The sequence below is a fragment of the Lepidochelys kempii genome, chromosome 24 (genome assembly GCF_965140285.1).
Source record: "Lepidochelys kempii isolate rLepKem1 chromosome 24, rLepKem1.hap1, whole genome shotgun sequence".
Classification (NCBI taxonomy): domain Eukaryota; kingdom Metazoa; phylum Chordata; order Testudines; family Cheloniidae; genus Lepidochelys; species Lepidochelys kempii.
Genome location: NC_136403.1, coordinates 9,810,944 through 9,837,331, shown reverse-complemented (window position 1 = coordinate 9,837,331; position 26,388 = coordinate 9,810,944). Strand labels below are relative to the sequence as shown.

Below are 26,388 nucleotides of genomic sequence, written 5' to 3'. Positions count from 1 at the left end.
CTTCTCCATCCCTCAGTTTCCCCTTCTGTAAAACTGTGGGTGCTGATGCTGCCCTTATTTGGCAAAGTGTTTTGAGGTCAATAGCTGAAACATGTGAACATGTGCCCCATGTGCCCGGCAGCCTGGTAAGTAGCTGGTGATGGCACCAGGCGAGGGGCATGGGCCTGTTGTTTTGCACATCACAGCCAGATATTTCCTCTTGCTAATTACATGTGCCCTATGCCGTCAATCATTACCCCCAACCCTTTTCACCGGAGGATCCCAAAGCACTTTATAGACACCTGTCAGCCTCACAGCAGCCCTGGGAAACTGGTCTCCCGTGGTGCTGATGGGGAAGGCAAGGCCCAGAGTGGTTACAGTAGTGGAGCCAGGAACAGAACCCAAGCATCCAACCCCCCAGTCCTGTGCTTTAGCTACAAGATCAGCTGTAAACTCCTCTACAGTAAATTCTGGAGCTGCCTTTGTGCCCGGCCTACTCTTCCGTTCCAGTGACTGGAGCTGTCTTCCCCGGTTACTCCTCAGCCGTGCAGTGAGACAGGATTTTAGTATGCAAGGCGTTCTGGGTGACAGGCCGGTGCACCTGCGGGGGATTCGTGCTCCCGCATTCTCATGGCCCAGCTCCTCCTCTGGAGCACTGAGGACAAGTGACGGTAATGAAAGGAGAGAGAGAGAGGGAGAGGGAGGGAGGGAGAGGTCCTAGGCTGCCCGCCCTGGCGAGGGGAGGCCTGATCTAGTTAGGGCATCTTGCAGGCCGGTGCTTTATGGGTCCTGGTATCGGAGGGTCCCAGAGCATGTGACAAACCGAAAGGCACCCAAGGCTCTCTGGGGAGGAGGGTAATTAGCAAGTAACTGATGTGGCCCATCAGACACACCCACCCCCCTTCCAAAAGGGGCTCGGACATGGCAGGAGGGATGGAGAGGGAGAGAGAGAGAGGTGTGTATGGGGATAGTTAGAGGGACAAATAGATAGATGGGGGAAGTGTCTGGGGATAGATCGATAGGTTTTTGCAGGCTGCACAACGCTGCATGCAAATCCTAGTCCTTCTCCCAGAGGCGAAAGGAATGACCAGGCCTGGGCAGTGGGCACGTGAAGGAGAGGGAGGCTGTTGTGGCCAGTTGCAGGTGGCAGGAGTTGCAGAGGAGAAGACATGTGTGCCCCCAGCAGAGAGGTTGTGGGGAAGCACAGGGAGGAGGCTGGGTGCAGCCAGGAAGAGCAAGAGAGAGATAAGGTCGAGAGGGCCACAAGCACATCCGTGGCAGGGGTGGTTTAAGATCAGGGGAGGCCTTTATAGCTGTTGGGTGGTCCCCGGGGGTGAAACAAGTTTGTCGGGTCTCAGGCTGGCTCCTAGTGGGCGAATGGCTCCACCACAAAAATCATCTTCCCAGGCAGAAACCAGGTTTGCTCCCTCAGCAGGGACGGCAAGAGCCAACCAGGTCAGAGGGACTGAGCTCCCCCTTCAACCCTGGGGCTGGTCTCTCCAGCTCATGGTCAAGGTTCACTGGCGGAGGGGGGTGAGTGGCAGCTGCTGCGGTTGGGGAAGATATCGTCACCTCTAGGAGGAGAGATCAGGGCTCCAGAGACTGAGGACTTTTTAGAGTAACTCATTCATTTACACTACATGCACCAGTCCTGGAACAGCAGTGTCCCAGCCAGCAGGCCAGCAACCCCCCTCTCAGGCATCTCAGGCCACGCCCGGTCCCCAAGGCGCAGCTCTGCCCCAAGCGCCGAATGTAGTTAGAGAGATTCCACCAAACTGCCTGTTGCTTGCAACAGCTCCCCCAGAATACAACATCACCCCAAACTAACACCACTCCTATGACTGTGCAAGAGCGCCACCTGGTGACCCCTGCCAAAACAACATCAATCTCGTTAAAACCAGGCCCTAGACCAGAGCAGTGGAGTGGAGCAAACACTGTACTTGAGCCTGATTCCCCATCACCCTGCACCTGTGTACCTCAGGTCTGTGTTTACACCAGTGCAATATGGGGGGTAAATCAGAAGAGCAGTGATCTGCACTCATGTAAATGATGACAGTGATGGAGAGTAAGGCCCACTATCTTTCAGGATGCCCCTAAGAGTGATTCTGGGAACTGCAGGCTTCAGTACGGATACACTGGTCGGAACAATAATTAAAGAGACATAACAAAGAATCCAAAATAGTTCACAGGCTGAAAAGCCAATGGGAAATTTTGTGATCGCTGCCCCTGACTGGCTAAGAACTGCATGCAGCTAATGGTTATCTTTGGTTCTCCATGTGCCTTCCTGCCCCCTGCATCCTCTCTCCAGCCGCTTCCTGGTTGTGCCCACCTGTTTTGCCTTGTCTTAGACTGTAAACTTCTTGGGGTGTTACTATGTGTTTGTACCAAAATATTGCGGTTTTCATAGAAAAAAAATTTAAAAACCGGTTTTCCATGGCTGAAAACTGAAAAAAATTGCAGGGTGGTTTTATTTGGTTTTGTTTTTTTGCTTTTCAATGAAAACCTGGAATTTTTATAGGGGGGAAAAAATCATCTGCCAGCCAAGCTATCGTTTCCAAACTGATTTAGTTTGAGTCCCTTGTGTGGATGCTGTTAAATGAGTTTGAGTGGCTTATTGCTATCCAGAAACTTGGGTTTGAACTGGCAATTTAGGGATGAAAGGTTCAATGGGCCAGATTAAAGCCCTGGTGTAACCCCTTGAGTTCTACAGCATGATAGTAGGGATGGGATTGCCTCTGTATCACCTCACATCCATCCTGTTTTATTGGTCGCCTCCACTGATCACCCAGGTCATGCTGTTCACATGGATCCCAGTGATCATGTCAATTACAAGTGGTCACGTGGATTTCTGTGAAGCTCTGCCTAGTACACGAAACCGGACATAGGCGGGGTAGAGTTTTGCCAAGCAATTCTCCCCACCAGCAGGAAATGAGCATTGATGTGGATTAGCGAGGGTGAGGGCGAGAGGAAAAAGCAAAACATTTTCTTTTCACTGCAAATTTCCGTGCCGGCAAAATGGCATCGAGCCCCGGCTGGGAATCTGTCAGCTCTTCCCAGCCAAGCAGCTGCTTTTCCTGCAAAGAAACCTCCCTGACAAACTTCCACTGGGGTGGGGGGAATTCGGAGCGGGCCGAATTCAGCGTGGAAAAAGGCAGGGCCTGGGTTCTGCACTGGACTCACCAATTTTGGGGGGATGGCTATAAAGCTGCAGACTTTGGCTTGAGAATGCTCACGGTGGCAGGGTGGAAATTCACCCTGTGCAACGTAGTTTAGTTCCCACTTAAACTGCTAGTGCGTAAGTGGCGAATAGTCCAGGTGACTCCGGGAGCACACTTGCTCTCTGGTCACACTAATCCTAACTGAAACGGCTGCCAAATGACCCTCTCCTGATATTCATGGGGAGTGTTTAATCACCTTGAAAGTCCTTCTGGCTCAGGGCCCAATCCACAGCAAGCTGAAGTCAGTGGAAAGACTCGTATTGACTGCAAAGAGCTTAGGATCAGCTCCATAGCGTGTTCAGTCACATCACCCATTAGGGTGCCTCCCTAAGGGTAGGCAGCCTTGTTTAACAAACTGGGAATTGCACTGGGGCTCAAGAAACCTGGGTTAAATTCCTGCCTGAGCCATAGGCAGCCACGGAGTTTAGGCCAGTCACTTCACCTGCCGTGTCCATCTGTAACATGGGGGTGACACTCCCCTACCACCCAGAGTGCTGAGAATATAAACCCCATTAGTTGTGGTAAGGTGCCAAGCCCCTTGAGTGATGACAACAGCCTGGAGTCACCTCTAGCAGGCAGCCACCCATGGCCAGGTGAAAAGGTGTCCTCCATCAGGGTTGGGGCCAGTGCTTACGCAGCTCCAGGAGTCAGGGTTCCCGTCCACCTGCCGACTGCGGTGTGTGAATGTATGTGTTAGAACCTGGCCGCCCCAGTGGGACTCAAACCCCAAGAGGCGTCCGCTGGCTGGGAGGGGCTCATTCAACCACGTAACGCACACGGAGAGCTACTGCATCGGTTCCCTGCTGACAGCTGTGCGGTGTGTGATGCGTAACCAGGGTGGGAGAGACAGCTGAGAAGCGGGACTGCCCTGTGCATTTCTGGTGATGGCAGCCCCACCGTCAGAGGAAGGAAGAGTTAGAGAGCCAGCTGGTGGCCTGGGCTCAATTCCCTGCTCCGCCGCAGAACTCCCAGATGACCTGGGGCAAGTCACTCCGGGCTTGACCCACAAGGATATTTAGGCGCCTAACTCCCTCTGGCGGCTCTGGGGACAATGGGGATTACAGCACTGCCATGCTGGTAATGAGCACCATCAATGTACTAGATGGAGGTAGGGTCAGAGACGTCCACCCCTGCTGGCCTGGCGTGCAGCCAGCATTATCCCTCTACAGGTGTCCACGAAAGTGAGCAGGGGTCAGAGGGGTCACATGATCCTTTTATCTTCCCTTCCCCCGCCCCCCCCCCGTAAAAGCGGCACCATCACCCTCCTTCTCATCCTAACTCCCTGAGCTCCCCCTCCTGTTCATCACTGTGTACTGCACGTACTGCTCTATGTTATCCCTGGGAATTAGCTGAAAATTTTTTGCCCATAGTTAAGGGAGAACTCATTTGCTGGTGAACATAATCTCGTGGTGACTTGAACTTCGGAGAGATACAGGACCAGGGCAAAGCCTTCCCTAAGCCAGTCTAAATTAAAGAGGGGCTCTGGGTAAAGTCTTAGGGCAGCTACTAATGAGGTCTGCTGAATAGCGGGCTAGACTGGGAATCAGGGGACCTAGGACCTTGGACAGGTCCTATCCCACAACTTGTCTTAAATGCTTTGAGGCAGGGACTGCCTCTGTGTCTGTACAACACCCAGAGCCATAGAGTCCTGGGCTCTGGCTACAATAATAAAAATACAAACATACCTGCTCAAGTGCCCAGCTGATATGGGGGTAGGAAATCCATGACTGGTGAGAGCTTTCACAGCTATGCTGGGCCACTGACATGTGGGTCAATCACTATCACGCCACTGATCTACTTATCCACGGTGGTTATTGAGCTTTCTACACTGCCTAGTTAACCAATAATAGCAAATCCATGTACGGGATCATGCCCCCTGTGCTCCGGGCAGCGGTGGGGTTAGAGTGACACTTTCTGGGGAAAATGGGGAAAGGAGGTTTGGCTTATCTATTACTATTGAAGGGATCAGGACATGAGAACGACCTGATTTGTTCCCTAGCCCTTCGTGAATTCACAGCGTTTAAAGTACCATTAGATTGTCTCCTGTGATTGCCTGTATACCACAGTCCTTACCTTTCACCCATTGCCCCTGAGCTGAGCCCAGTAACTTGTGTTTGGCTAAGGCGTATCTTCCAGAACGGCAGCCAGGCTTGAGCTGAAGACCAAGAGATGGAGAACCCATCACTGCTCTTGTTCCAGAACTTCATTACCTGAACTGTTAAAAACCACGTGCCTTATTTCTAATTTGAATTTGTCTGGCAGCAGCTTATTGGGTCATGTCATGCTTTGCTAGCTGAAAGAGCCTTTTAGTACCCGAGATTTTCTCCGCATGAAGATACACGCTGTAATCAAGTCACCTCTCAGTCTTCTTTTTGACAAGCTAAACAAGTCCTTGCTCAGGAAGAGGCTGAAGTAACTCACCATCGAAGCGTCCGGTTACCTCATGCCTCCCTTGCTGCAAGCACGGTGGAGCAGAACTGATAGTAGCAACAAATAAAACGTGTAAGGGGGGAGACTAGGAATGAAACGGTAGAGGAAGGCTGGTCCTGGGGTCTGTCATGGGGCCCACTCACCACAGCAGCGCCTCCTGCTGGCTGTCACGGGGATTAGCTCTGCCAGCCCACGTGCCCTCTCCTGGTGGTGCCTCTCCCATCGTCATCTCCGCCTGCAGACCCGCCTCAAGCCAAGTACTACAGTGTCCTTTTCAGGACTCAGCCCTCCAGTCATGCCACCATCAGTATTTCCCCGTTTCCAGGATGCGTGTGTGTGTGTGTGTTTGTGTGTGTACGGGGAATTACTACCCTTGTCCAAATCCTGCCACTTTCCCAGTGGTGGAGGAGGAGTACCCAGGCCCACCCATTACTCTGGGTCCCTGCCCAGGGACCCTGTGCATTGCAGCCTGCTTCTGAGCTTCTTTAACTTCTGTCTCTGCTGCTTCAATACCCTGCACCACTTCCCCAAGGCCCCAGCACCATCTTCACTCTCTTCTCCAGGCATTCAGCCCACTAGTCCCAGCAGCCAGCCAGGAGCTGCCTCACACTCCCCCTGGTCTCTGCTAGCAGCTGCTCTGTCCAAGGTACTGCTAATCCTCTCAGCTCCTCAGGGATACCTTGCTCACTCGCTGAACCACTAACTGTCTCTGGCCCTGCAGCTCCTTTTATGTGAGCCCCCCGGGCCCTGATTGGCTATTCCATGCAGCCTCCCTCCAATTGGCTGCTTCCTGTGCAGCCTCCCTAAGCTTCTTGGAGGACTCACCTCCACTGCTCCTTTCTGGGACAGGGTGTGGCAGGCCCATGAAGCCTCCATTAACCCCTTCCTCTCCGGTACAGATGAATACCCCATCACAGGGTCAAAGCCCTGATCTAAACTAGCCCTTGGATGACAGCGGTTCTATTTCCTTCTCTACTATACACTCTCCATGCGGCCTTGGGCAACTTATTTGGGCCCAGAGTCTCAGAGATGCTTACAGCACCTACCTCAATGTGAGTTAGATGCCTGCATTTCTTTGGGGATCTGGCCCTTAATCTCTCTGCCTCAGTTCCTCCTCTGTAAAACAGGGAGTGGGGGAAAGTAACGTTTGCTTTCCCCCTACCCATCATCTGTTTAGACTCTGAGCTCTGTGCGGGGCCAGGCCTCTCACACACTATATGTTTGTGCAGCACCTGGCCCCATGGGACCCTGATCTCAGCTGGAGCCTCTCGGAGCCACTGTCGTACAAAGAAGTAAGAATAGGCCTAGCGTCAAAAGGGCCAATTTCTAAGGTTTGAAAGGATCTGATGCATTGGCTTTGGGGTCCTTTTCCGGGTCTCTAGAGAGTCTTCAGGCTGAAAAAAATACAATCTGAGGACTTTTGAGGACCAGTTTAGCAGCCTTGGGAAGTTCCTTGGGGTGAGATTAGAGTCATAACTATAACATCCTCTCCTGGTAATGACACCTGCCCCGATCCCAGGACACGCCCCCAGCCTGTAAGCGCTCAGGCTGCTTCAAGGATCTAGGGAGTCGGGTCACATCTGGGTCATTTCCAAATAAGATCAGGCTCCTTGCTCAGTTCCAACTCAGGCTAGAGCCCAGTGGTCTCAGGGATTCACATGCTACTGTAGAGAACTGCCCAGATGTGTGTCATAGGCCCTCTACTGCTAATGGCTAATGGATATGCCCATTAGTTCAGGTTGCACGGGCATGTACTGGTAGAGAAGGAAGTTCACATCTGGCTTCCTTCCCATCTTGAAAGGGATGATCAGCCACTTCCATCCCTCCCCAGCTGCAACCCTTTGCTGGACCAGAAAGCTATGTGTCAGGCAGGAGTAGGCTGTGTGTGGTGGTGGCGGGGGAGGAGGATTTGTAAAGTCCACTGCACATATTGCCCACCCCCCTCCTGCACCAGACTGTGGAAAAATTAATTTCACCCAAGAATACTTTGCTGCTCCACACCCTTAACCTGTGGAACCCCCTCGACACACATACCTTGAGAGTGATCCTATTGGCAAAACAGGGGAAGGCTCCAATGATAGATAGATAGATAGATAGATTAGATATAAATGACAATCGTTTGCTAGCTAGATAGATTCATATGGCAAGAGACAGGCAGTGTCTGCTGGTTCGTATACACTGCAATAAAAGACCCATGGCATCACGTCTCAGAGCAGGGTCAAATGACTTGGGTTTGTGGGGCTATAAATAGCAGCGGAGACGTTGGGACTGGAGCCTGGGTTCTGGGACCCTCCCCCAGCCAGGTTTTAGAGCCCAGGCTCCAGCCCCAGCCCCAACATCTGCGCTGCTGTTTTTAGCCCCATGGCCTGAGCCCCATGAGCCTGAGTCAATTGACCTGGGCTCCGAGACTCAGTGTGGCAGTGTAGATGTACCCTTTGGGTGAAATGTTGGCCCTAGTGAAGTCAGCAGGAGTTTTACCATTGACTTCAATGGGTCAGGATTTCCCCTCTCTGTCAGGTAGGTAGCTGGATTGTTTGGTCTGTCTGTCTCTGTCTGTCTGACCGGCAGATTAGATCCAGTGCTACTGAGAGAGTGGTTGACTTTCTACTTCACCCACAGGCCTTGTAGAATTACAATCATGGCCCATCTGCTTCCAATTACAGCACTTAATAGCTGACAATGAAATGAAGGAGATCACATCCATGCCTGGGTATTTAATACCTGTGTCGATCCCCATTTGAAAAGCTGGCACATTCGGTTTCATGACAGTACACAGTGGGAACGAAAGAGGTCTGTGCATTGAGTTTATCAGTGTAAGTCATTTCAGTTCTTGCAAATCTACAAGGAACTGGTAGGGTTGTCGAAGAAGAAGAAAAAAAGAAGAAGGATTGGATTCTTGTTGCGCTAGGTGCTGTACAAACATAAAAGACTGCCCCTGCCCAGAAGCAGCGTAGAATCTAAAAGATATTGTATTACTAAGTCATTTATTATTAAAACTAATAGAATCCTGCCCCCTCATGGTTAATTAGCAATTTTCTCTTCCAGGCTTCTCCAGTATTTGAAGTGCGCGGGGGAGAAAGACTGATAAGTGAGCCCAGGAATCAGAAGGGCTAATAAACACACTATGGTGTCCCTGGTGGAGATAGAGGGCAGGATCTCAATCACAAAAATCCTATGGTGATCATTGAATGAAACATTAAACATTCCTAGACCTAACAGCAAATAGAAACTGCCCCTTGTCTCCCTTCCGTACAGTCGGCTAAAGTGGCAAACATTCATTAACTTTAATAATAAATTACTGAGTAATACATTATCCAACCCAGCAATCCTCATACAGGCTGTCTGTCTGCCTGTCTCATTCAGCTGCTGTCCATGCTCAGCCCCTCGTTGTGTCTGAGCTCAGCCCACCCTGAGGTGGCTCCTAACCATGTCCATCCCTTTTGCCCTTTCCTCCAGATGACTTCCGCCCCCAAGGTGTACTACAGCCAGACCACCCAGACCGACAGCCGCCCCCTCATCGGCTCTGGCCTGCGCAAGCGGCGCGTGATGACCAAGGACGGCCGGAGCAATGTGCGGATGGAGCACATCGCTGACAAGCGGTTCCTCTATCTCAAGGACCTGTGGACCACCTTCATCGACATGCAGTGGCGCTACAAGCTGTTGCTCTTCTCCGCCACATTTGCCGGCACCTGGTTTATCTTCGGGGTGATCTGGTACCTGGTGGCCTTGCTGCACGGGGACCTACTGGAGTTCGACCCCCCGGCCAACCACACCCCGTGCGTCATGCAGGTGCACACACTGACTGGAGCATTCCTCTTCTCCCTGGAGTCCCAGACCACCATTGGCTACGGCTTCCGCTACATCAGCGAGGAATGCCCCTTGGCCATTGTACTGCTCATCAGCCAGCTGGTTCTCACCACCATCATGGAGATCTTCATCACTGGCACTTTCCTGGCCAAGATCGCCCGTCCCAAGAAGAGAGCTGAGACGATCAAGTTCAGCCAGAACGCGGTGGTAGCCCAACACAATGGCAAGACCTGCCTGATGATCCGGGTGGCCAACATGCGCAAGAGCCTGCTGATTGGCTGCCAGGTGACTGGCAAGCTGCTCAACACCTACCTCACCAAGGAAGGGGAGTGTGTCCGACTTAACCAGGTCAATGTGGACTTCCACGTGGACACGGCTTCTGACAGCCCCTTCCTCATCCTACCCCTCACCTTCTACCATGTGGTGGATGACTCCAGCCCCTTGCGGGACACGGCCCTGCGCACGGGCGAAGGAGACTTCGAGCTGGTGGTGATCCTCAGCGGCACGGTGGAGTCGACCAGCGCCACCTGCCAGGTGCGCACCTCCTACCTGCCTGAGGAGATCCTGTGGGGCTACGAGTTCAGCCCAGTCATCTCCCTCTCAGCCAGCGGCAAGTACGTGGCTGACTTCAGCCTGTTTGACCAGGTGGTCAAGGTGTCGCCTTTGTGCTGCGTCCACGAGACAGTGCGGTTCGGGGACCCCGAGAAGCTGAAGCTGGAGGAGTCCTTCCGGGAGAAATCAGAGCGGGAGGGCAGCCCCCTGAGCGTCCGCATCAGCAACGTCTGATCCTGCCCACCGCACACTGAGCTCCAAGGAGATTCGCTTCACCCTTTCTTTTTAGCTGTTTTTTTCCCCTGGTCTCTTTCTTTCTTTCTTTCTTTCTTTCTTTCTTTCTTTCTTTCTTTCTTTCTTTCTTTCTTTCTTTTCCTTCCATGTCTCACGGGGCAACTCCAGTGCTCCACTCTTTTTGGGAACGCACCGGAGGATGGCAGCTTTAGTTCCCCCAAAAGTGCCACTCCTGTCCTCGCTGGGCCCGGGAGGCCCTGGGCCCAAGGGAGCAGCTGGGATGCAACTCTTCCATTCTCCATGCCAAAGCATTTTCCAATCCCTCCTTTTCAGTGGCGTGGTGGCGGCAGCATGACTGTCTGGGAGCACCGGGGCCCCCTGGGGGACAGCTGGTCACCAGCCAGGAGGACTGCATCCTCCCGCCACAGAACACAGATTCTGTAGGGTGTGGGGGGGTAACTATTCTGCCTTTGATCTGACCCCGTCCTCACCATGCAGACTCAAGCCTAATGCCCAGCTAACCTGCCAGCGAGAGACAGTGCCAGGTGGCCCCAAGAGAAGCTGGCACCTCCCTCCCCTGCCCAGGACCTAGGAACATAGCAATGGCTACACTGGATCCAGCCAAGGACCCATCTAGCTGCCCATCTCCAACAGTGGCCAGCACCAGCATCCTCAGAGGCTGAAACTCTGTAGCAATGGAATAAGCTGCCCATGGGGAAGTTTTCCTCCTGACCCCCACTGGCCCTGAAGCAGTCCGGTGGATAGCCCCTTCCAAAGCTCTTGGTTGTTTTCTTAGATCCTTACTCTTCTAACTCTGGATCGTCTTGTTACACAGAAAAAGGCCCAGTCCTTTTGCAAATCCTGCTAAGCTTCTGGCCTCTATGACCCTTGTGGCAGTGAGTTCCACCGGCTCACTGTGGGAAAAAACATTTGTTTAAATTTGCTGTGGGGAGCTTTGGGGGGAGGATTTTGCCAACAGAAACAATGGATCTCTGAGAGCCCCCAAACTGTCTCCATGGGAATGAAGAGAGGGCAGCATGAAGCTTTGAAAAGAGAAATGGTCCCAGTTCAAAACACCTTCTGCCATCCACAGGCCTTCATGTGGTCCATGGTGCTGGTCTATTTTCCTGGGATGTTGTGCATACAGTCTAGGGGCCTGACGGGAGATTAATCCCCTTTGCTTGCTTCTCAGCACCAGGGACAGCTGGACCCAGGGCTGGCAGAGCTACACACAGTCCTCAGAGCCAGCAATTAGAGAGACTGCACACTGGGTTTGTGTCCCTGCTGTCAAGCAGCACCAGCATCCAGTGCTCATCACCCTGGGTTCCTCTCTCAGACCTCTCTGGGGATTTTCGTCACACCTGAAGGAAGCTGCACTTCAACCGGAACCAGGTGCAGCTTTTGCATCATCAGCTTGGGTTGGCTCTTGTCCACACAATGGTTATAACACTGTGACAAATCGGACTTGGATTTCACTGCTGTTATCACCATGCTGCAGGCTTGGGAGTGTACGGCGGTAGTCGCTCCCAGCCACTGCAGCCTGCGCTCAAGGAGAACCCTCATCAACTCTTAGCAATACAGGGCCTGTGATGGGTGGTCAAGCAGTTCTGATTCCATCCAGAAGAGAGCAGTGGTGACAGACCCACTGTGACAGTGGTGACAGCCAGTATGACAGCAGTGGTGACAGCCAGTATGAATCCCCTGCATTCAAGCCGGAAACCAGCAATACCCCAGAGAAGTTAAAACGAAGGTGGACACTTACCTCTCCTTTGTACCCGAGCCCCAGGTACAGGCATGCAGCTTAGACCCAGCCTTACCTCCACTGTCCCAAACAGACCTGCTGTGATCTCGTTCTTTATTACTGTAAATTACTGACATCAGAAATGCTGAATCCAGAAGCTGAGGCTATGGGAAACCTGATCGGTGTTAAAGAAATGTTTGATCCCACTTCATCCCAGGCTCTCTGATCTGCCGGCTATCGCATCCGATCTCTGTCACACATTTCAAGGATCAGTGTCTTGGAAGTCTGGGAACTGAGCAGGGACATTATACACTGATCTGCAGTACTGTGTCTGTGTTTAAGGTGCCATTTGAAATTGATTTTCTGCCTGCCACATGGTCCCTGTAACAGTTTACTCATGGGTCAGTTTCTTTCATTTAAGGGTTTTGGAGAGTTTTTTATTATAGTTTTAAAAAGAAAAAAACTTCATAAAATATACATTGACAAACATTCACAATGGAGAAGCTCTAGATTGAACAGTATTTATAAATCTTCTAACTTTTTAAAAGGCAAAGGACTATTCAGGGAACTACATGTTGGCTGAATTGTTCTCTGCTGTGTGAAAACAAAGTGAAACCATGTTTAATTTTCTGTCTCCCTAGAAACATGGTATCGTGTAAAAATGTAGACAGACTAGTTTAGTTTATTAACTGGAGTGATGATAATAGCTTCCACAGAGAGTTCTTTTTAACGAGTAAAGAGTTTAAAAAAAAAAAGCCCAGAAAAACAAAAGATTAATATTTACACAGCAGCCAGTAACAGGTCAGAGCTATTTTGACATTGCTTTTAAAATGGCACACATTGTGCGTTACAAAATCCCTAGTGGATAACTGCTGCAGAGGCATTTTCCAAAGCTGAATATCAGAGTTGTTCTGCTATTTCCCTTTGCAAAATGCCAGCAAAGATTGGATCACATGATGGAAATGTCCCACAGAAAACACCACAGTCTGATAGATTATCTCTGGGTTGGTTCAAAAAACCCAAAGGTAGGCTCAGATTCTCTATTAAATTCTAAAGAACCCTATAATTTCTATCTCCCCCTGTTCTGTTTCTAGAGCTCATTGTTGGTTTCATCCCTACAAAACCATACAGAATTTTTCCCATCAGGGATATTAAAGTAGAATTACTATGCCCTGAACTAGCTGCCGGTCAGTTTCAGCGCTGATATTCCCTGAATGCAGAAAAAAATTGTTTGTTTATAACCATGTAACTTACAAATGTCAGTTTCACATCCACTCCTATCCCTTTAGACAGTGAGGATAATCACAACACGCCTGAGATATTGCCAGGCCAGGGGACTGAAGAGAGCATATCCTGATGGAGAAGGGAGGGCCCTGGATTGAGATTAAGGCTACGACTTTGCCATGCCAATTTTTAGTTAATTCCATGGTGGAGGTGTGGGAAAAAAAACCCATAGTCATGGAAAGGTCATGGCTTAGTTGTGGGGGCATTGAGAACGAGCCTGGCCCGCACTCACTCCGGAACAGCGGCTCCTGTCCCTTGGGGCAGGGGCTGACTCCCCGTTCCGGACCATCGCAGCACTACTCAGGTTTGGTGCATCCACCTCTCCACGGAGGCGGACACACCGTATTTGAGTGGTGGAGCGACCGTGTGGTCCACGTCGCAATGCCCAGTGCGGGGGGGGCAGGCCCACAGGAGCTGCCTTTACCAGGGTCATGGACCTTATTAAAATTCACGCCTACCATGAACACTGTGATGCGTATAAAGGGAGATTATTTTTGGAGGATGCAGGACATAGACACACCCTATGGTTCTCTTTGGCTCTTCAGCTGTCAGTCTATGTCAGGGTCTCTTTGAATTCTGGCCTGGGTTATATGTAGGCATGCATCCAGCATGCATCTTCCTGCTGCAATACTGGCTCACCCTGTAGCATCAGAGCAGAGCTGTGATTACAGATGCTGCTGAACGATATAGCTTAATGTCCAGCTTCAGGCCAGCACAAAGAGCTTTTATTATTAGTGTTATGTTAGCACCTATAGGCCCCATCTGCTAGGTGCTGTACATACCCATAGTGAGAGACAGTCCCTGCCCCAAGAGCCAGCAATCTACGTAGACAAAGGGGAAACAGAGAGGAAAAATGACAGGGTCAAGGTCATACATCATGCCACTAGCAGAGCCAGGGATAGACACCAGGTCTCCTGCAGCCCAGGCTGGTGCCTTTCCCACTTTAAATATCCCCGTGGTGCTGCCTTCCAGCAGCCCTGAGCCTGCCCCTGCTTCAGGAGGTAGGAGCTTTGCCATATGCTGCAGCGGGCAGCCCAGAATTCAGGCACATTCCACACACAATTAACTGCTCTGAAGACAGTGCCATGGGCTCCTATGAGATGGAGCCAGCACCCCACTTGGGAGCAAAAGTTTCTATTAAAAAAAGGAGTACTTGTGGCACCTTAGATACTAATCAATTTATTTGAGCATAAGCTTTCGTGAGCTACAGCTCAGGTCATCGGTTTCTGTTGTAATCAGTAATACGGCCTTCATTGTGATTGGCAATCAGCTTCCTCCTTCACCTGGGTTCTTTCCCAGCATTGTAGCCTTGATGTAAACCCAGCTGCTTCCCTTCATTTTCCCTCAGGACTGATGACAAAGGTCATTAATGGCTTGTCTCTCCCCCGCAATAGGGAACAGGACACTGCCATCAGCCCAGCTGGCATCTGAGTGCTTGTTTTCATCCAACGTCCCCAAGAGCTCCGCCAGTTTTACAGAACGATTACAAACCGAGATTGTTTCACTCACCACTGAAATGCGGCCACCTCTGGGCCAGCACTCGGCAGCTGTTTAACAGCTGCATGTCCACGCTGCACAGAAGTTTAACGCAGGAAGTGAAGAAGGATTTTTTATCCACTTGTGACAGGAGAATTTAGCTTGGCCAAATGTTTTACCCAAGGTGGGATCTGGCAATTAGTGCAACACCTGCCATGGGATTTTAAATTCTTATTCTGTATTGTGGTAATTATGGACAGGACCCCATGGAGCTAAGCACTGTACAAACATGGAACAAAGAGATGGTCTCTGCCCCAAGGAGCTGACAGTCTAAGCAAATGACTGCACGTGATTGGGACCTCACTGTTATCTCTCGTCTGCCAAATCAACCACTGGGTCAGGCTCCCAGGTGCTGTAAAGCAGATGTAGCACCATCCAGGGGGAGCCAAGCCAGTCTGCACCAGCTGAGTGCCTGGCCCACTGTGTGTCAGGGGATGAAAATAGAATTGTTTGAAAAAGAAACAGAGAGCATCACAAATTCATCATTTTGCCTGGAGTTAGGCTGTGATTAAGATCCAACCTCCTCTCCCCACCTCCAACTTTTTCCTGAGTTAGAATCTGAAAGCTCTTTACTTTGTGGTGCTGAAACTTTGGTTACTGGCTGGGAGGAGAATCCCTGGATCATTTCATTTAGAATGTTAGAGCTCCTGGATTCTAGAATCTGGAGCCTTGTAGCACTTCCTGGGTTCTACCATTCCAAGTCTTGCAGAATTTTAAGGGCTACGTTCCATTTAGGAGAAAGAAAAAGAGAATTTTTTTTAAAGCTCTTTGATGATTAAAGAATTTCCATGGGATTTTTTAACAGGTTGACAGTTAAATTTAGCAACTATAAAAAATTCTTGTGGAGAAATAGCCCCCGGGGTAGGGAGGCAGATGTCACGGGGTGGACTTTTCCCATTGCCCCAGACATGTCTCTCTCCTATCTCTGAGTCCTGGCTGCTGTGTATGTGTGCCCCTGCCTTCTACCTGAGAGAGTCAGAATAGGCCTTTTCTACTTCACAAACCAGGTCACATCGTGCGGCATAAAATCGAGGCCTTGACTTCACGTGGTCATTAAAACAATGGCTTGCCCTTCTCTACCATCTTTCTTCCAAGGATCTCAAACATTCTATAACGAAGTCTGACAACTGTCTTGTGAGGCAGGCAAGGGAAAGCTTCACCAACCACTGAAATGCAGCCACCTCTGGAGTGGAACGCAGCAGCTAGTCAACAATGCATAACAACACTGTGTAACAGCTTCGCATATAAAGTGAAGAAGAATAGAGTAAATTATGGCCATGATACAGGGGTATGACCAGAGTTCAGGTTTGATCAGGATACCAGAGTTACTCTTAGGAAGAGCACCATGAGATTTTTCATGACAAGACGAGGTCAGGAGGACATCGATTTCACCTGTACAGGCTGGAGCACACAATAAATACTCCCACACCTCCAGCCACACAGTACCTCTAGCCCCACGCTGGGGCCTTCATTCCATTCCTATCCAAAGGGAAAAGCACGTGCCACGTAACTGCAAATGCCACTCCAGTGAGCTATCTACAGATCTCCCCCCTAAGTAGAATGTAGGATCAACCTGGCATCTTCAGCACCAAAGGCACAGCCGCATCCTAGTCAGTTAAAGGAGTCACTGGCTTAACTGCTAGTATGAGCGGTCTCAGTATATATTTATATGGACCAGTCATGAGAGGGGAACATGACACACTTAGCCAGAGGGCTAGATCCAGGCCACACCAGCTGTAGTCCTGGGCCTGATTTTCAGTCATGTTAAGTCCTCTTTACACTGGCGGGGCAGGCGGGGGAGCGGGGGGGACCAGGTGTGGGGGCTGAAAGTCGGTGTAGCATAATTTGCAGCCCCTCTGTGCTGCCAGAGCTGTGCAAAGGTGCCAGACAGCATAACGGAGCGAATCCAGCCCAGATAAATTACACGAGGTTACAACAAACAGGCAGGACCTGATTCCCCATGGCACAGCCTCTCATGCCATCACTTACCCCTGGGCAAAGTGGGTGTTGCACTACAGAAATAAGAGTATTTTATGCCCACTTTGGCCCTGGTGTAAAGGATGTCACACTGGAAATCTGGCCCACAGGTGCCATATGAAGATACAATTACAACCCCCTCCCCCGGCCCATAACTCCCCAGAGTGTCATTCTGGTGTAAATGTTTGAAGAATCCAATTACAAAAACTCCAGACTAGCGTTGTCAGAAGAACCTGGGTCTCACATGGTCACATCCTACTGAATGTCCTATCTCCCATTGCCCTCTTTGAGACACCCAATTGCCCTGCCCCTGGCATGGCCTTGGCATTCTAGGTCTTGTGCCAACAAGTGAAGCCAACAGGTTCTTTAAAGGTGGAGCCATTGGGTTTAGGCGTCACATCTGGATTTTTGCAGCACTGATATTTTAAAGGTGTACTAGAGACTGAGATGAAGGACCCACTGTGGAGAGGTCGATAAGACAGCAAGAGTTCCCAACTCTGCCACTGTTGCCAATGCATGTGATTTTATCGTGATTCTCGTGATAGCTGGTGCTTTTCTTAATGCCCCAGCTCCTGGAGTCCTGGGATAATATAGGCATCTCAGCTTTTGTTTTGTTTTAGAGGACATTTTCTAGCCCTTGTGGGTGGAGGGGCTAGAAGGTCAAAGTCGCCCCAATGCGTCCCTAGAAGCTCAGTGGCCAGAAGGCAAATAGAAAGGACCCAACTTTTATTTATTTTTTTAAAGTCAATGTCATGAGTTGTAAGCCAACTTCATGATTTTAGGGACCTGCCTCATGATTCCTGAATGCTCAGGGCTGGCAATGCTGTATCCCTCCTGGTTCTGAATGGTCAGCACTGGCTTAGATGCATTTGGGGCCTGAGTCTCATTTACACTAAGGCCCCTTTGCACCACTCTGGCTGCCGAAAAGAGTCTTAACGTGGCTGTAGCTGCAAGTTGCACTTTACACTGCCAGGGCAGAGTGAGAGAGAATCCAGGCCCCGTGTCTGTGATGCTCATAGGCAGAGCCTTGCTGCCTCCTGAGCTGAGCTCCTGCCTGGCTTTGTCACAGAGGTTGAGTTGCTCGAGGGCTTCTTTTCTTCTTTTCAAACGCTTGTCACATGAAACAAAAGGAAAGGAAACAATCAAACCCACATCATGCTCAAACCGAGGGCTTCTCACTGTCTGGAACCCCGTGCTAAGAGAGGCAGCTTGCTAAGCTTTGAATGGGACTGACCTTCCTGTTTCTTAGGACTGTTTGCAAAAGTCCACCCCCATTCTGCATGTGTCGCTCCCCAAGACAAATGCTTCAGAGCTGTTTGCTTCTAAAAGAAAAGCAATGTTACCCACCCAGCAGTTAAGAGAAACCCTACAATAACAGCCCATTGCATGCACCCCGGCACTGACAAGCAAACCACAGCGAACAGCCCAGCATTCACAAGCAACCCTATGAAAATAAGCCACAGTGTGCAACCCAGCGCTCATGAGCATCCCTACAATAACATTTGCAACAGAGGTGGATAGTGTCCTTTAACCTGCTTTGCTGTGCTTGTGTCTGCAGCTCCCATCCATCGATCAGGCACTCCCGTGGTTATGTCCTTTGGAAAGAGGGAAGCAGGAGTATCGGATATTCTCCTGATCCATGTGACTCCTGGGGACACTACTCTCATTTCCACAGACTATGGAAGTGTCTCAGAGCCGCCCCCCCCCATGCCCTCAGGACCCCATGCTGACCTGGATCTGCAGAAGGAGGGGGATGGAGCAGAACGGTGTCTCCATCACTTGGAATCGGAGCAGACTGGGGCCACTGCTGTTCTGCCAGGCAGGGGTCCAGTCCACAGGACAGGGGGCTGGGAGAGCTTTCTGCTGTGTCTGCAATCATGGATGTCTTGCCACATGTACTGTGTGTCTGCCATCATCCTGCTAATCCTAACAGCCTCGTGACAGTGCAGGGAAAAAATCCGTGGGTAGGGACGTAACATATGGGCATGCATGGAAACAAGCCTGGCACTCTGACCGATAGCACGCCATCTCTCAGTGTATTCACGTGGGTGGGCGCATGCATACATGCATTCACGGATGTTCAGATGCTTCCAAAGACAGGGGGTGTCTTATCTTCTTTTAAACTGCTATCAATAAACAAAAGGGAATTAAATAATCCCATCTGCTCCTACGCAAAATGGAGAGCATTGGCACATGCATACACACTCATACACGCATTGACACATATACACGCATGTACACACCCATATACATGCATGCTTATATATATATATATATATATATATATATATATATATATATATATATATATATATATATATATATATATGCATGCATATCCAGACACACAGAAACTCCACTGGTTTCTTACAAGAACAGGGATTGAGGAGGCCATGTAAGGAGTGAAAAAGAGAGAGGTAATAACATGCTTTATAATGACACAGAAACTCCACACACACACACACACACATTCTTTATAGTGTTTCTGTCTTACGGTAAAGCACCATCAAATATACAGGAATGGTGCTGTATATATTATTATTAACAGCACGTATTAATCTAGCATACGTGCTGTTAATAATAATATATACAGCACCATTCCTGCATACTTCTACAGAGATATAGCACCTCTCTTTGTATATATACTAAGGTGTATCTAGGCAGATTTTATAATGTTACATATCTCTGTATAAATATTGTGTTCTTTATTAATAGCTATATTATATATAAGAGGGAGAGAGATTGTATGTAGTTAGATCCATAGATAATGCTTCTGCCTCACTCGTACAGCTTTAGAGACGTGTAAAAGTATTGCAGTGAGGCTTTGGGTTTAGTTCAGATATCCCAGGACTCAGCCCTGGTTCACAAACGGGGGCCAAATTTCAAGCCAGCCTGGGGTTTGTGGTGGAAGCCACATTAGTGTTGAGTTTGGGGTTTTCCAATCACATGACTCCAGAAGGCCAGGTGAAGCATGTGGAGAAGATGTTTTTGAGAAGCCCCGGGAGACCCCACATTTTGGCGCTTCCCATAGCTCCGCTGCACATATTTCTTGAGCCACCGTAGACACACAGACTCATGCTGTCTGTATATTGGAGGTGACGAGGTGGCGGAGTTGAGTGACACAATCAGACGCTGTTGCCATGTTATCTATTTAGCCCAAGCCTAGCTAGGTAACCCTTCCACCTGGAATCAGAACCTTTCCACCCCTACTGAGATTCTGAAGGGCTAAAGGCCAATGGTTTCTACCTTTGTGATGCCTTGGAAGCCAAGCCCACTTGGAGATAGATGGGCTCCAGCATGAGGGAGCCCATGTGCTAAGTGGCCAATGATGCTGGTGACTGCTAAGGCAGAACAGGGGTTGGGGAGTAGTTTTCGGCTCCCTCTCGGAGCCACATTGTTGTAGAAATGGGCTGGTTTCTTGCAGAAAAGGTGTCCAAAGTGATGTAATGTAAAGATAGAAAGATGGAGAATGTCTCTGCTCTCTGTATAAAATATCTATTGAAATATATAAATCTCTATAAATGAAATATAAATCTTTATTTTATTAGGGAGATCTAACAGAACTACTGAGCACTTTGTTGTCGGAGGGTTGAGAAGTGGGCACAAGACTCCATCAAGGTCACGGGAGAAATTCAGGGGAGCCAAGGCGAAAATTTCAATGAGAAATGTTATCCAAATTTGAAACATGCACAAAAACCTGTTGAAATGTTGGCAAAAACATTCATTGAAATGCTGACAACATTTTATTGAAATATGAAATCTTGATTTTAAAAAATTGTTGCAATTTAGATGGAAATTTTCATTGATATCTGAAATTTTGACAAAAAATTAATTAAAATGTCAAAATTTTGATTAAAATGCTGACATTTCAATGGAGATTTTAATTGAAATCTGGAATTTTGATGAAAATAATTGTTGAAATTTTTATTAAAATGTCATTGAAATTTTGATGGAAAATTTCACTGAAATATGAAATGTTGACAAAAATTGTCATCGGAAGTTGAAATGTTGACCAAATAAAACAGGGAAAAATGCAACATTTTCACAAGAGTTTTCACCTGTTCTCAGACCAGCTCGAGAGCTCGGAGGCAGCTCATAACAAAATGTGAGAGGGAAAAACTACTACTGTTACTAACAGAGAACAGTAACCCCAGATCTGAGCAAAATGATGGGGTGTAAGAAATCTGCACCTAGTTGAGAATTTTACAATGAGAATGTATAATGGACATGCAATCTGGGGCCTGATATACAGATATGAGCATGGATTTATCTCGATTTACCAACATTTCCCCCACTTCTGAGCTGGCTTGAATTCTGGGCGAAGTGTCCCTCGTCCCTTGATAAACCCATCTGCACAGCCACTGATGGAAACTGCTTTATGAACGGCACAGAGCACGTTCCTTTGAGGAGGTAAAAGAAAGAGGGGACTTGCCCACTTAAGTTCGATATGATAATCAAACATAAAACCTTGAGACACTGCTAATTTTTTTCTATCACTATTCTCAGCTGTCAGTAGCCCCTCGGAGTCAGGGTGAGCTGTGATGTTTTAACAAGGAGTTTAATCCAAGATTACCAGCAGCAGCAACAAAGCTGATTTAGTGGCATGACAAACTGATATCTGTACTTTGTATATGGACCTGCCGACATACAGGCATGTACGTACACCGGCTTAGTGTTAAAGTAAACCTGCTACTGTTCATTTAGTTCATCTGGGTATTAACATATTTGGTTTAAAAAGAAAAAAATCTATGTTCATTTTTGCCTGTTAATTACGTACTGTACTGAAAAAAATATAATATATATATAATTAGGGAAGACGTGTTTTTATCCACTGGAAAGACTTCATATGAAAAGTCTGATTTTATTGTGGGGGGGAGAATATTCTATTTTTTTCTCTGTTTGGGAAAGAAAGTTACTAAATAAAAATATTCAGATTTTAGCATCGCTTTTGAACATGTCTCATTCATTTGCCCTGGTGAATGAAAGGCAAATATATTGAGCCAGATTCTTATTGACACTCAGGCCCCTGAACTTCTCTGGCAGTTCATTGTTTGTAGCACGGCTGCGCTAGTGCTCCTGATGGAGAACATAGACACACAGTCAGCTAGAGACAGTCCCAGCCTCAAAGAACTCATGATCTAAATAGACAAGACAGAGGAAGGGTGGAAGGACAGAAAGGATAACATTTCCACAAGCGCCTGAGTGATGTAACCACCTCATGCAGCTATATGGGTTTTGCTACGCTGGCAGAACGGCCTAGTGCAGACACAGCATGTGCGGACAGGAGTGTTGCCACTCTAGTAACACCTCCCCACCCCAAATGGCTGTCATAGAATCACAGAATATCAGGGTTGGAAGGGACCTCAGGAGGTCGTCTAGTCTAACCCCCTGCTCAAAGCAGGACCAATCCCCAATTAAATCATCCCAGCCAGGGCTTTGTCAAGCCTGACCTTAAAAACTTCTAAGGAAGGAGATTCTACCACCTCCCTAGGCAACGCATTCCAGTGTTTCACCACCCTCCTAGTGAAAAAGTTTTTCCTAATATCCAACCTAAATCTCCCGCACTGCAACTTGAGACCATTACTCCTTGTCCTGTCCTCTTCTACCACTGAGAATAGTCTAGAACCATCCTCTTTGGAACCACCTCTCAGGTAGTTGAAAGCAGCTATCAAATCCCCCCTCATTCTTCTCTTCTGCAGACTAAACAATCCCAGTTCCCTCAGCCTCTCCTCATAAGTCATGTGTTCCAGACCCCTAATCATTTTTGTTGCCCTCCGCTGGACTCTCTCCAATTTATCCACATCCTTCTTGTAATGCGGGGCCCAAAACTGGACACAGTACTCCAGATGAGGCCTCACCAATGTCGAATAGAGGGGAACAATCAAGTCCCTCGATCTGCTGGCTATGCCCCTACTTATACATCCCAAAATGCCATTGGCCTTCTTGGCAACAAGGGCACACTGTTGACTAATATCCAGCTTCTCATCCACTGTCACCCCTAGGTCCTTTTCCGCAGAACTGCTGCCTAGCCATTCGGTCCCTAGTCTGTAGCGGTGCATTGGGTTCTTCCGTCCTAAGTGCAGGACCCTGCACTTATCCTTGTTGAACCTCATCAGATTTCTTTTGGCCCAATCCTCCAATTTGTCTAGGTCCCTCTGTATGCTATCCCTGCCCTCCAGCGTATCTACCACTCCTCCTAGTTTAGTATCATCCGCAAATTTGCTGAGAGTGCAATCCACACCATCCTCCAGATCATTTATGAAGATATTGAACAAAACCGGCCCCAGGACCGACCCTTGGGGCACTCCACTTGATACCAGCTGCCAACTAGACATGGAGCCATTGATCACTACCCGTTGAGCCCGACAATCTAGCCAACTTTCTACCCACCTTATAGTGCGTTCATCCAGCCCATACTTCTTTAACTTGCTGACAAGAATACTGTGGGAGACCGTGTCAAAAGCTTTGCTAAAGTCAAGAAACAATACATCCACTGCTTTCCCTCCATCCACAGAACCAGTAATCTCATCATAGAAGGCAATTAGATTAGTCAGGCATGACCTTCCCTTGGTGAATCCACGCTGACTGTTCCTGATCACTTTCCTCTCCTCTAAGTGCTTCAGAATTGATTCCTTGAGGACCTGCTCCATGATTTTTCCAGGGACTGAGGTGAGGCTGACTGGCCTGTAGTTCCCAGGATCCTCCTTCTTCCCTTGTTTAAAGATTGGCAGTACATTAGCCTTTTTCCAGTCATCCAGGACTTCCCCCATTCGCCACGAGTTTTCAAAGATAATGGCCAATGGCTCTGTAATCACAGCCGCCAATTCCTTTAGCATCGAATCATAGACTAGCATCGAATCATAGACTATCAGGGTGGGAAGGGACCTCAGGAGGTCACCTAGCCCAACCCCCTGCTCAAAGCAGGACCAACACCTGACAGACCAACACCTATCTTGACAGACATCCTTTTCTACATCTACACTGGGGGTTTTGCAAGCAAAGTGCAGCCGTTAGGGGCTCTGGGTTTTTCCCAGCCCTGACAGACATAGCTATTCCAACAACACATTGCAGAGCAGACCTGGCTCCTAGGTTGCTTTGGAAGATGGGACTGAGGTTCCTAAATGACCTGGGCTTTTTTGGAAATTCCACCCATGACAGCAGCAGAGCCAGGAATAGTCTCCAGGTCTCTTGATGGCCAACCCAGGGCTCTATCCACTAGACCACACTGCTTCTCCAAGTCAGGCCCCCTTTAAAGTCTCTTTTCACTGCTAAAGGGATCTGATTATGAATGAGACTCTGACCAGAATCAGTAACTTAGGGTATGTCTACATTGCAAAGAAAAATCTATGGTGCCAAATCTCAGAATCTAGGTCCAATGACTCAGGCTCGCAACCCGCAAAAAATTTCAGGAGGAGGGGGCTAGCCTTTATACCCAATAGTCCCATGGTTAGGGCTCTCCCCTAAAAGGTGTGGAACCTAGGTTCAAATCCCCACAAAGGATTTTTTTTAGCCAAAAATTTTGCCCAGCTCTACTCATTGGACAACTGTAACCAATGAAGTTAGTGGACCCCCGCCTTCTGACCCATATAACCCTAAAGTAGATCAGGTGCCTGGGGATGGAGAATAAAATTTACACACTTTTCAGCACTCTTGTGTGTCACATCCCGGGCCGGGGCCAGGAGTGGAGCTGGGTGGTGCTGCCTTCCTACCATGGGGGCTGGCCCGGGCCCCAGCTGCGCCCCCCTGAATTTTCCTCCGTGTTCTGCTAGGGGGCCACACCATACAGTTTGGGGATCTCTGGGTTACAAGGATGTATTTAGGGCCACTGGGCAGAGTCACCACCAGCCATGTGCTCCCTCCTAGGCAGGGAACGGCGCCCAAGGGAACTATTCTGGTCCTGGGATGATTCAAGATGGCATCTGCTCATGCCACAGATCCTCCTGGATGTCAGCTCACATCTCTCTTGGGTCATCCAGGGAGGTGATGAGGGAGGAAACAATGCTACTTATCCAACCCAACTTGGAGAATGTTGTTGGTAGCTAAGGGAAGCAGCTGCCTCTCCCACACGCCCCTGCTAGAAATCACCACCCAGCAACAAAGATATGGGCTGTGAACCCAGTTAGAAGTGTAGCTCAGGATATGAAAAAGCCACTGGTGCAATGGGTGGGATGCAGAGGAGAATTGCCTCAGCACACCGAGGCAAGAGAAAGGCTGTAGAGATTACCTGAGCAGTATTGTCTCGGGATGAGAGAACTGGGAGCCAGGACTCCTGGGTTCTAATCCCAACTCTGATGTGGTGTAATCTTTGGCCTAATACCTGGATAATCTTTCCTGTATAGCTGAACCTGGCTGTTTATTCGGATCAGCCTTCAGTGCCCTTATACTATTGTTTTCTGTCATTTAAACCACATTCTTTATTATTTAATTCAATTTTAATGACGCACAAAAGCTTGCAGCCATCATCAGCTGCTGTCATCAGCTTCTGCGTAATTATCTCACCCTAATCTGAAGCAGTCTGGGGCCCAGTTTGCATGAGGGAAAGATGCTCTGTGTAATAAAGGGCTGGTTTTGCAGGCCTCGCTCAGGCAACCCTGCTTCGGACCTGTCTCAGGGCTGAGGGTAGATTCAGTGGGTGAAATCCTGGCCCCACTGAAGTCAATGGCAAAACTCTCACTGACTTCAATGGGGCCAGAATTTCATCCAGATTGTCATCCTTATTTAACACATGGGGAAACTAAGGCAGGCTGAGATAGTGGGAAGGACTTGCCTAGAGTCACAGAGGGAATCAAGGACAGAACTAATTCAGTAATTTACTAACAGAGAAGTTATCAGACTAAATAAGAGCTGAGGCTTTTCCAATCCAGCCCCATCTCTAACAGTGGCCAGCACCAGATGCTGCAAAGGAAGGTGTCAGAAACGGGCCAGAGGCAGCTGGGAGATAATCTGCCCCCTACATTAAGTCTCATGAACCAAGAAGGTTCTATTCCTTCCAGAATATTTGTTTGCATGAACTAGGATCACTCTAGATATTCTAGCTGTCCGTAGATATAGTCAATCCCTCTTTTAATCCATGCTGAATTCTTGGCCTCAACAACTTCCTGTGTCAGTGAGTTCCACAGGCTTATCACTCACATTTCCTTTTGTCAATTTTGAATTAACACAAGCTAACCCAATTTAAGTAAAGGTTAAGCCAGTTCAAGTGCATCTACATAGGATGTTTGTACCACTTTAACTAGCCCAGGTAATCACATATTGGCCAGGGCCGACACATGAGCACAATCCACAGTGTCACAGTGTTTTGAAGTGTTTTGTCCAAGGAGAGACTGCAGGATCTGACCCCAAAGCTGCACTGTACGCAGCATAATATTAAAATACACTGTGTTTATGATGTTTGTATACATATATCTCAAACCCAAAGTGGGACTTAAAACCCAGTTGGAATTTTATTTATGTGTATTTTTTTTAGTTGATATTGTTGGGGACACTGGGGCATGGCCACTAGGTAACTCGAGAGGATGGAAGACCACGAGTGTCGATGAAGCCCCCTCGCACTAGGCCCAGGTGTCCTTGGCTCCCCCCCTCCCCGCCTGGAGGCACTCGCAGCAGTTATGCTGAGGATCTGCAACAATA

At 48.8% G+C, this 26,388-nt stretch overlaps 1 protein-coding gene across 3 annotated transcripts in view; it reads left to right on the top strand.

Moving 5' to 3' along the window:
* The window catches only part of KCNJ10 (potassium inwardly rectifying channel subfamily J member 10), a 68,349-nt gene extending 46,652 nt beyond the window's left edge, over positions 1 to 21,697 (top strand). The window contains exons 2-3 of one of the 3 annotated variants that reach the window (XM_073323463.2): positions 9,084 to 10,048; positions 20,307 to 21,697. In XM_073323463.2, coding sequence (XP_073179564.1) covers positions 9,084 to 10,048; positions 20,307 to 20,316 — 975 coding nt within the window. In that variant the 3' untranslated portion in view covers positions 20,317 to 21,697. Of the gene's footprint in view, positions 1 to 9,083; positions 10,310 to 18,316 lie in introns of those variants that run through there. The other 2 variants (XR_012156135.2, XM_078850542.1) reach the window with 2 other exon arrangements.
* The last annotated feature ends 4,691 nt before the right edge of the window (positions 21,698 to 26,388 follow it).